Source organism: Marmota flaviventris, chromosome 11 (genome assembly GCF_047511675.1).
Source record: "Marmota flaviventris isolate mMarFla1 chromosome 11, mMarFla1.hap1, whole genome shotgun sequence".
Lineage (NCBI taxonomy): Eukaryota > Metazoa > Chordata > Mammalia > Rodentia > Sciuridae > Marmota > Marmota flaviventris.
Genome location: NC_092508.1, coordinates 107,455,316 through 107,467,381, shown reverse-complemented (window position 1 = coordinate 107,467,381; position 12,066 = coordinate 107,455,316). Strand labels below are relative to the sequence as shown.

At 33.0% G+C, this 12,066-nt stretch overlaps 1 protein-coding gene across 1 annotated transcript in view; it reads left to right on the top strand.

Annotated features, from left to right (window-relative positions):
• Dpp10 (dipeptidyl peptidase like 10) overlaps nucleotides 1-12,066 on the top strand; it is a 623,123-nt gene that overhangs the window by 608,369 nt on the left and 2,688 nt on the right. Inside the window, exons 22-24 of the mRNA XM_027954025.2 lie at nucleotides 4,124-4,223; nucleotides 4,470-4,528; nucleotides 4,644-4,716. Of these exons, the coding sequence (XP_027809826.2) occupies nucleotides 4,124-4,223; nucleotides 4,470-4,528; nucleotides 4,644-4,716 (232 nt within the window). The remainder of the gene's footprint in view (nucleotides 1-4,123; nucleotides 4,224-4,469; nucleotides 4,529-4,643; nucleotides 4,717-12,066) is intronic.

Below are 12,066 nucleotides of genomic sequence, written 5' to 3'. Positions count from 1 at the left end.
TGAATTATTGAATTCTTTTGACCCATATCAAATCAAAACAACCTCTAATTGACTACAAAGTCAATATGATGATCCTCAATTTTAGGATCTGCCTGATCATATGAGTTGGTATGAAAATTAAAATCACCATCTTTATATCTAACTAGAACTTATAGCTGATTCTTGCCCTCTTTTGGAATGTATTTTCCAAAACTCTTTCATGATCAATAAATAAACATAAAATGGTTGAGAGTAAGGTGAATAATTAAAACTTAATTTATTCTAATTCCTGCCAGTGTTGATTTTATTTTAAAAATAGAAGCTATTTCTCTGAAATAAATCAAATTAAAGTAGCATTTTTGGATTTGATTTTTAAATGCTGCAGAAACAATTTTATTCCACAGCATTCACTATCATTAAGTCTTAGAGGGTATTTAGCTTCATGAAATCCCAGATTTTCATATAAAAATAGTATAACACTTATGCACTTTGATATATCAAATGTAAATGGAGTATAATTTCTCTTTTTTTTTTTTTGGTTGTACATGTAGAATCCTATCAGTTATGCAGTCATATATGCACATAAGGTAATAACGTCTTTTTCATTCATTTTTAACAAAGTTCCCTAATAATTTTTTCCTAAAGTAATTTTATTCTGAACATATGAGGTATACAATATGATATTAGAGGACACCTATAGATTAAATAAAAGAATTTCTATAGTGGCACCAATGAACATTTCTATCATCTCACAGAATTACTCTTTTTTGTTGTTGTTTGCTTTTGCTTTTGTGGCAAGAATAGCTAAAATCTACTCACTTGGCAGAAATCCCAATTAAAGTACTTTTAAAAAAAAATTGTATCCATAGGCCTCATGATACATATGACATCTCAGAGATTTGTTTCTCTTATATCTGACACTTTGTATTCTCTGACCTACATCATTTCCACCACACACACACACAATCCCACCACTGGTTATCCTTATTTTGTTTTCTATTTTTACTGAAATTTTTTTAGACTCCACATATTGGAAACATCATTTTATTTTTGGTGTCTGACCTGTTTCATTTGTTCAGTGAGTATAATATTCTGCATTTTCATCACATTGTGGCAGATGGAAGCCTATCCTTCCTTTTAGAGGCTGGGTAACATTCCATTGTACATCGGTACCATGGTTTCTTTACCTAGTCATGTGTGATTATTGGTTATTGATTATAATGTCATAGTGAACTTAGAAGTATTGATGTCTTTTGAGATAAAGATTTCATTTCTATTTTATCTGTGCCTGGATGAGGATTTCATGGGTCATAAGGTAGTTCTATTTTTAATCTATTTAGAAAGTGTCATACTGTTTCTTTTGATGGCTATACCAATCCATAGTCCCACCAAAAGTGTACCCTTACCAATATTGTTATCCCCTTTTGATATGAGCTATCCTGACAGATGTGAATGGGTATCTTGTAGAGATTTTGATTTGCATTTTCCTGATTAGTGATGTTAAGTATCTTGTCATGCCTCTAGTGGCCACTTTTATGTCATCTTTGGAAAATAATGTCTATTCAAGTTGTTTGTCCATCTTGTATGTTTTTTTGTTAATGTTTTATCAGGTTTTTTTCTATACATTTCAAACATTAACTCCTTATCAGATACATGGTTTGCAGACATTTTCCTAATCCTTTAGCTGTCATTTCACTGTGTTCATCATTTTCTTTGCTAAATAGGAAGCTTTATTAGTTTGATATAATCCCTTTTACTTTTGCTATTATAGCCTGAGATTTGGTGCAATATAGAAGAAATCATTGCCCAGGCTGATGTCCAGGAGCTTTTTCCTTCTGTTCAATTCTAGGTGTTTTATATTTTTAGGTCTTTTATTCATTTTGAGTTGATGTTGTACATGGTATAAGATTAAGGTCTAATTTCATTCCTTTGTATATGGAAATAGAATTTTCCTAATACCATCTAGTAAGTGAAATTTCCAAGTGTGTCCTCTTGGCGCCCTTACTAAAGATTAATTGGATGTGTGTATTTGAATTTGTTTCTGGACTCTCTTTTCTCTTTAGCTGGTCCATGTAACTGTTTTTCTGCCATCATACTAGAATCTGCCTCTCCAGGAGGCACTATATTTCTTAGTTCCTGGAGATTATTGGGCTCTGAAAGACATGTGAAGTAAAATTCAAAACTAACCAACACAATGCCAATTTATTAACTTCGATTATTTCAGCATGATATATAGTTCTTTGGACTGAAGCTTTAATGATTGGGTCATTCAGCTCTTCTCTCAAGATGATCAGCTTAAATAAACAACCAGATGTTAATCAGTTTGAAGTTCGCTTGGCCGCCATGCTATCAAAAACAGAAAAGTTATATTGCCTCAGCTAAGAAATGCAATGCCTTCCTCACTATGGGAAAGTCTTACCTGTGGAAATATTTGAAGTTTCTGACTGTAACATTCTTTTCTTATCTCCATGATAGAGAAAAAGAAACAAAAGTCCTGAAAATGTTCCTTCTAGGGATAGAACTTTGAAGGGCCCTCCCTACTTTGGCCTTTTAATAATTGTTTCTTGCTTTGTCCTTACATTTTTATAATTTGATTTTTATAGATGTTAATGAACTTATAACTGCTACTTACCTATCACTGACCTAAGGCTCTTCCTGTGTCTCTCAAAGAGCAAAGGGACTTTGGGGTAGTCCAAATCCATGAAGGATACTTTTTTTCCCTTCATTTTCTAATTGTTGAAGGAGATTCATTCAAGCTTCTGAGTATAAGTTAAACATTCTAATACAAGCTAAAATTAATTTCCACAACTTTTAACTCAGTAGGTCAGTGCCTTACTCTAGAATTCCTGTAAATTATTAAAATATCCTCTGGAACTTTCCTAGTCAGATATTGGAATACAAAATAAAACCAGACAACTTGAATTATTATTTAAGAATTTATTGTTATACTAGGTCAAAAACATTTTAAGTTGAATTTTAAAATTAAATTTAAGTCATGATCCAACTCATAACAACATTATTATCGCATCCCATAATTTTTAATATTTGTTGTATAGAATATAGGGGAGGGAAAGAAAGTTTTTCCCTTCACTCTCCATGTGTTCTTAGGTAGCACTTCATGTAAAAAAATGCATATATATTATATAATATATAAAATAATACACATATATTTATATAATAGTAAGAACAAATTATAATTTTAGTAGCATATATAAACATGAAATATAACCCAGACAAATGGAAAATCTCTAAAGTAGATCTGAAAGAGCTGGTTTAGACTCCAGATTAAATACTACTTCTCTAAAACAGAGAAAGAAGGGTGAGGGTTAAGCCCCAACAGAAACATTCACCAGGAAATTTACCATAAAATAGAATGAGGTTTGTTATGTAGGTAAAGTTAGTGCCTTCTTCAATGATGCGCTTCTCTAATGATTCAGTTATCCCAGTTTTCCTGGTACAGAGGGGAAACACCCTTGTAATCTAAGACCTCCTTTATAGATTAAATTTTTCTTCGAAAATGGCAACTCACTAGCACTGTTTTCAGAAATAATCTTGTTCCTGCAGTTTCTCAGAATAGAGCTGCTCAAATAATCCTTAGGCCCATCAGTTATATTTGAGGTCGCAGATTCTAGTCCCCTACAGTCATATTTGGGGGTAGATTATCCTGAGCCCCACGAGGAACTGAAAGTAGAATCTATATTTGTGATGTTATAGTTTAAATATTTGATTCTCCTTTCCTAATTCTACATAACAATTTTTGTTATTTCAATTACATATGCATATATATGTGTGTGTATGTGTATCTTTCTCTATATATGTAATTTTCTTAAATTGATACATGATGTAAAGCGTGTTTTATACCCCTAGTTTCATATTATTTGAGACAGTTCCCAGATGTACAGTATGAAATCACAGAGCAACTATTTGACACTTGGTGATATCTAAATAATTTTATATCGAACAACTTTATTAAAATAGCTGGTTAGATAAAAATTTGAACAACTATTCAAAATCTTCATCTGCAAACAGTGATTTTACTGCATTCTTAAGTCTAAGAAATTATGATACATGTTGATATGTATATTAGCAAGCAATGATCAAAACCTAAAATACGTCCAAGGATAATTGTTCTAATTTTTGGCAGGGGTATGGTGGTTATATTGCATCAATGATCTTAAAGTCAGATGAAAAGCTTTTTAAATGTGGATCCGTGGTTGCACCCATCACAGACATGAAGTTGTATGGTGAGTGTGTCCTACAGACTAATGTACTATAGTGTATTGATTTATAGAAAACAATATCCCAATGCACAGAATCTCAAATGAGCTCATTTATCATGTGTTATTAAAGCCTGTTTTGAATTGTTTATCACCTCCCTGATTCAATTGATTTTACTGGAGCATGACAATTAAATTTGAAATGCAGAAATAAATGATGAAATATGCTAAGGTTTTAGTTTATTCTTAACTTTCTGTTTTCTTGGGTCATAGCTTCTGCTTTCTCTGAAAGATATCTTGGTATGCCATCTAAGGAAGAAAGCACTTACCAGGTAACTAAATTAAAAATAAATAGAATGAATAACATTTTTTTTTCTAAAAATCAGGTCAAATTGCTTTTACAGGTAGATCTGTAGATACAGATGTTTGTGTTCTTTGTTTTTATAGGCATCCAGTGTGCTACATAATATTCATGGCTTAAAAGAAGAAAATATATTAATAATTCATGGAACCGCTGACAGTAAGTATTATATTTGCTGCTACTGTTTGATGGAATGTGACCTTTTACGAAGGAATACATCTTAAAATTTGCTTACAGAAGGCTTATAAACCTAAAAAACAAAAAATAGGAAGTGAGACAAAGGATCAGATGGTAGGAAGTGGGAAGAAAGAATTCAGGACTAAGCAGGGAGGAAATAAATAATCAGCCTCAAATGGCAACATCTCCAATAAAACTTCCTAAGATTTTGGGCATAGTCTATCTGTGCTATTGAACCCAATAGCCATTAACCACTTATGACTATATTCCATTCAGTGTGACTGAGGAGTATAATTTTTAATATTGCTTAATTTTTCCTGATCTTAATTAAATAGCCTCATGTGGCTAGTGGCCATGGCTATTGTATTATTCAGCAGACCTCAAATGGAAATCAACCTATGAAACAGAAAGATAATGTAAATATGCAAGCGCTGAAAGGTTGTGAATTTACTCACTTACACGAAGTTTTAACTTATCTGAAGTTAAAATCTTCCTAAAAGAGCAATTTTGTATTCCTTCTCATTTTTTAATCATTTTAAACATGGGAGATGGATTTGGTTGATGTTATAAATAAAAATAATTATTTATATTCATAGAAAGCTTTCAGGGCTCAAAGAATTTATATTTTTATTGTCCTATATGATACCTCACAACAGAAGGTTGAGTGTTTATAGTTCTATTCACAGTTGAGAAAAAATCAATTTCAAGAAAGAAACATTTTTCCAAGGCTGTCTGACAAGTGAGCCAAGAGAGTTCAGATTTTGAATCAATACTTTCTAAATCTTGAGCTTGCGTTTGTTATCACACCCTACCCTACCTCAGTATTTTTAGCCAATTTTTAAAAATCATAAAAAAGTTGTCTTAGCAAAGAGTGTAGAGTATACCATCTCTCCAACTTAACTTTTAAGCAAATCAAGCTATAGTTAAACCACAGCTTAATGTGTATGTGTTTGTGTAATATATATATATATATATATATATATATATACACACATATACATATATACACACACATATATATATATAATACAAACACACACACACACATACACATATATATGCACATCTATATCAATTTCTCTCTATATATATATAAAATACATATATGTAATGTAGGGAGATACCACTAACGCTTAGACAGAATTCTGAATAAAGTATGTGTGTGCTTTCTGTTAAGAAGCCCAAGTTAAGTTTCTTTATTCCCTTATGATGGGTTGGATTTAATGATGTTCTTCAAGAGTATTATATAGAAAAGGGGAGTTTTCACTTTACAGTGAAAACTTGTCCTTCAACACATCAGCCAGGAATGAAGTTTCACATCAGTAGTGATAAGCCAAGTTCATAGTAGGTATAGTACATATAATATAATGAGAATGACACTTCACCTATGTGGTTCAGTACCCAAAAGCTAAAACCACAGTCTAAACTTGAGAAAAACATCAGATTATCCAAATGAGGACTCTACCACCACATGATCACTATTCTTCAGAACTATGAAGGTCATGAAAAATAGAGAAAGGCTGAGAACCCCCCATAGATCAAAGGATACTAAGGAGACATGATGTCTGAATATAAAGTGGTATCATGGATGGGACTCTGGAGCAACAAAAATGATGTCAAAGGAAAACACTCAAATAAAATAGGTGTAGTTAATGGCAGCACACTGATACTGGTTTATTTACTTTTCTTTTTTCTTTCTTTCTTTCTTTTTTTTTTTTTTGACAAAGGTCCCATAATAATGTAAGCTGTTAACATTGGAGGAATGGAGTGAGGGCTATATGGAATTCTTTGCACTGTCTTCACACCTTTTCTAAAAAATTTTTAGGTTTTTAGTAGTTTTATCTGTTATAAATTGAAAGTCTTTTTATTAAAAGACAGATTTAGAATATACAATAACAGTGTTGGATGAAACATGATGAAAGAGAATTTAAAACTTTTGAAGACCTTTAGATTTTTGTTTAAAGTATTAAAACTTTTTCTTGAAATCTTAAGATTAGTAATAATAAAAATCATTTATTAAGTACTTTGTCAGAAAATGTGCTAAAGCATTTAGTAATTTCTTACTCATTTTGCATAAAAATAATATATAGTGGGTCTTACCACTTTCTTACTTAACACATTGGATAAATAAATATTAAGAAAGACACACAACTCCCCTGCCAGAGCTCAGCTCTGGCCTATATGCACCTCTGCCCACCTGCATGGGACCTAGGCCCAGGGTAGGCCCAGGTCCATCCCACCACCAGCAGATACCTGCTGAAGCTCAGGATTAGTCCAGATCCACCTCTGCCTACCTGTGCAGGACCCAGGCCCAGGGTAGGTCCAGGTCCATCATCCCCCCAACCTGAGAGCCCCGACCCAACCCACTTCCATACTGGGACACTTCAGACATCTCCATAGTCTTCCCCATGCAGTAGCTTCTACATTTTGACAACAGATAGGGCCTAGAAAGAGCTGCATCTCAGAGCAGGCATCCCAAAGCCAAATGGTGTAAGGCACGCCATTTCAGCCCTACCTCTGAAAGACCTTGCAACAATCTTGGGGCACTTCTAATGCTATCCTAAGTTACCTCCCCTATTGCCGACACAATCTTGAGTTGCAATAGCATCCATCTTGGGACACCTGCAGGGTCTAGAAGCCCAGAATCAAAGTGAAGTACAGATAACCTGCATGGATACTACAAGATTATAAGATAGAAACTGTAATATCTCATATCCACACTGCAAGAAAGGAAAATACATAGACAACATGAAAAAACAAGGGAGAAAATTGCCCCAGACTAACCAGGATACTATAATAACAGATACTATGGATGGTGAAGTTGATGAAATGCCAGAGAAGGAATTCAGAATGTTCATAATTTAAAAATGATCTCTGAATTTAAAAATTTCTTAAATGAGTAAATACCGGCAAAAATTGAGCACTTCAACAAGGAGACAAGAGAGTAAATACAAAAAGAAAAGATAAATATCAAAAATAAACAAAAATGGCTTGAAATAAAAATTGTGTCTCAATAATAATCCAGAATGTTAATGGCCTAAACTCACCAATCAAATGGCACAGACTAGCAGATTAAAAAAAAAAAAAAAAAACAAAGACCCAACAATATGCTGCCTCCAAGAGACTCATCTCATAGGAAAATACATCCACAGACTAAAGGTGAAACATTAGGAAAAATCATACCACTCCCATGGACTTTGGAAGCAAGCAGGGGTTCCAATCCTCATATCAAAGAAAGTAGACTTCAAGCTAAAGATAATCAAAAGGGATAAAGAAGGACACTACGTACTGCTCAAGGGAACCATTTACCAACAAAGCATAACAATTATAAATATATATGCCCCCCAAAACAGAGTATCTATGTTTATCAAACAAACTCTTCTCAAGTTCAAGAGTCAAATAGACCACAACAATAATTCTGGGTGACTTTAACACACCTCTTTCACCACTGAATAAATCTTCCAAACAAAAGCTGAAAAAAGAATCTATAAAACTCAATAATACAATCAATAACTTAGATTTACCTGACATTTATAGAATATTTCACCTTCAACAAGCGAATACACATTCTTGTCAGCAGCACATTCAACCTTCTCTAAAATAAACTATATATTATGCCAAAAAGCAACTCTTAGCAAATACAAAGAAGTAGAAATACCACCTTGCATTCTATCAAATCATAATGGAATGAAACTAGAAAACAATGATAAAATAAAAAAAGCTACTCCAACACCTGGATGCTAAATAATATGCTATTGAATAAACAATGGGTTGTGAAAGATGCCAAGGAGGAGATTAAAAAAATTTTAGACTTAAACGAGAACACTGATAAAACATATCGAAATCTCTGGAACACTATGAAGGCAGTACTAAGAGGAAAGTTCATTGCATGGAGATCATTCCTTAAAAAAAGAAAATGTCAACAAATAAATGACCTAACATTATCTCAAAGCCCTGGTGGGGGGAACAACAACACCAAAATTAGTAGAAGACAGGAAATAATTAACATCAGAGCTGAAATTAATGAAATTGAAACAAAAGAAACAACTAAAAAACTTGACAAACAAAAAGTTGGTTCTTTGAAAAAATGAATAAAATTAACAAACCCTTAACCATTCTAATGAAGAGAAGGAGAGAGAAAACTCAAATTACTAACATACGTGATGAAAAAGGAAATATCACAACAGACACTACAGAAATACAGAATATAATTAGAAATTATTTTGGAAACTTTTACTCCAATAAAATAGAAAATACCAAAGGCATCAACAAATATCTAGAGTCATATAATTTGCCCAAATTGAATCATGATGATATACACAATTTAAACAGATCAATTTCAAAAGATGAAATAGAATATGTCCTCAGAATCCTACCAACCAAGAAAATCCCAGGACTGAATGGAAACACAGCTGAGTTCTACAAGACCTTTAAAGAAAAACTAATACCAATACTCTTCAAATTATTTTTGAAATAGAAAAAGAGGAAGCACTTCCAAATGCATTCTATGAGTTTATTATCACCCTGGTTCCAAAAGCAGTCAAAGACACATCAAAGAAAGAAAATTTCAGGCCAATATCTCTAATGAACATAGATGCAAAAATTCTCAATAACATTCTGGCAAATCAAATACAAAAATGTATCAAAAAGATAGCACACCAGGGATGCAAGATTGGTTCAACATATGAAAATCAACAAATGTAATTCATCACATCAATAGACTTAAAGATAAAAATCATATGATCACCTCAATCAATATATGCAGAAAAAGCATTCAACAAAATACAGCACCCCTTCATGTTCAAAACACAAGAAAAACTAGGGATTACAGGAACATATCTCAACATCATAAAGGCTATCTATGCTAAGCCCCAGGCCAACATCATTCTAAATGGAGAAAAATTGAAAGTATTCCCTCTAAAAACTGGAACAAGATAGGGATGCCCTCTTTCACCATTTCTATTTAACATAGTTCTTGAAACACTGACCAGAGCAATTAGACGAAAGAAATTAAAGAGATATGGGTAAAAAAGATATAGCACTATTTGCTATATCTAGAAGACCCCAAAAAATCTACCAGAAAACTTCTAGAACTAATAAATTAATTCAGCAAAGTAGCAGGATATAAAATCAACACCCATAAATCAAAGGCATTTCTATATATCAGTGACAAATCCTCTGAAAGGAAAATGAGAAAACTACTTCCAATAGCCTCAAAAACAATAAAATACTTGGGAATAACAAACGAGGTGAAAGACCTCTATAACAAAAATTACAGAACACTAAAGAAAGAAATTAAAGAAAACCTTAGAAGATGGAAAGATCTCCCTTGTTCTTTGATAGACAGAATTAATATTGTCAAAATGACCATACTACCAAAATTACTATACAAATTTAACGCAATTCCAACCAAAATCCCAATGACATTCCTCATAGAAATAGAAAAAGCAGTCATGAAATTCATCTGAAAAAATAAGAGACCCAGAATTGCTAAGGCAATCCTTAACAGGAAGAATGAAGTAGGTGGCATCAATATACCAGACCTTAAACTATACTTCAGATCAATAGTAAGAAAAACAGCAGTGTATTGGCAACAAAATAGATTGGTAGGCCAATGATTCAGAATAGAGGACACAGAGACAAACCCACATATTTGCAGTTAACTTATGTTAGACAAAGGCACCAAAAACGTATATTGGAGAAAAGATGGCCTCTTCAACAAATGGTGCTGGGAAAACTGGAAATCCACATGTAACAATATGAAATGAAACGCCTACCTCTAGATGCCAACTTAGATGCCCTTCAGTAGATTAATGTATAACAAAAATGTTACACAATGGAATACTTTACAGCATTAAGAGAATAAAATCTTGGCATTTGCAGGTAAATGGATGGAGTTGGAGAATATAATGCTAACTGAAGTTAGCCAATCCCAAAAATACAAATGCTATTTTTTTTTGTCTGATATAAGGATGCTGATTCGTAATGGGGTTGTGGGAAGGGAGCATGGGAGGATTAGATGAACTGTACATAAAGCAAAGGGGAGGGAGGGGAAGGGAAGGGGCATAGGGATAGGAAAGACGGTGGAATGAGATGGACATCGTTACCCTAATTACATGTAGGAAGACATAAATGGTGTGACTCTACTTTGTGTACAACCAGAGATATGAAATATTGTGCTCTATATATGTAATATTTATTACAATGCATTCTGCTGTCATACATAACAAATTAGAATAAAGAAAAAAATTTAAAAAGACACACAACTGTTAGTTATAAAAGGGGGCAGGGTTTGAATCCAGGAACTAAAGTTCTTATTTCTTATTTACTATACAATGCAGGCTCAGTCATGTGAATAAATTATATTCAAAGTTAAATTATTTTACCTCTAGCCATCACCCTAGAATATACCAGTACTCTTTCAAATTTCTCTGTCAATATGATACAGCTATTCAGCAAAACATGTTTCTATCTGACTGACTCAGTTCTGGGTCTGGTTCTTCACCAGTTTTTTGTTGTTATTGTTGTTTTTGTTCTGGAAATATCACAACAGACACTACAGAAATACAGAAGATAATTATAACTTATTTTGAAGTTTTTTTCTTCTGGTGACTTCAGAGGAATCTCCCCAGTGCAGGTACACAGGTACCAGCACCCCACAACCCACAAAAGCCAGGGGAGTTCAAGATGCTCCCTCAGTGACATTCTAATGTACCACTATAAATGTTATTTTGGAAGATTAGAAGCTAATTTACTCAGCCTATCAGACTTTAATGTCCCCCATTTAGTCCTAGAAACAATATGAATTGCAAATATCATCAAACCATGTGCTAGATACTAAGCAGCAGAAAAATCCAATTGAAAAATTTATTTGTACATCTTTTTACCTTTATCCATATGTAGAAATAATGGGATTCATTTTGTATAGATTCCATATGATAAGTAAATATGCTGTACAAGGGACTATTTGTCATTGCCCCTATTAATTAACATTCCTAGTATCTTACATTTACTGAGAAATATATCATTATGTGGAGTTGATGTGGCAATTCTCCCATTAAATATAATACGATGTTGGGAAAGATTGTGCATATGTTTTTAAAGGATTTGAATCATCATTTGATATTTTTTATCCTCTGCCATAGAATGATTATTTGGCATCATCTAACTAGAACATTAAAGAGGATTAAACCAGTGATAAGGCTGCCCTGGGTTTGCAAAGCCCTTTACAATATATTAGCTTAGGAGTGATTTCAGAAATTCATAGGTGTACAAAAGACAGAAAGGAATAGCGCAGGTGGCATGTGAGCAAAGTGCTGTGCACAAGGATTT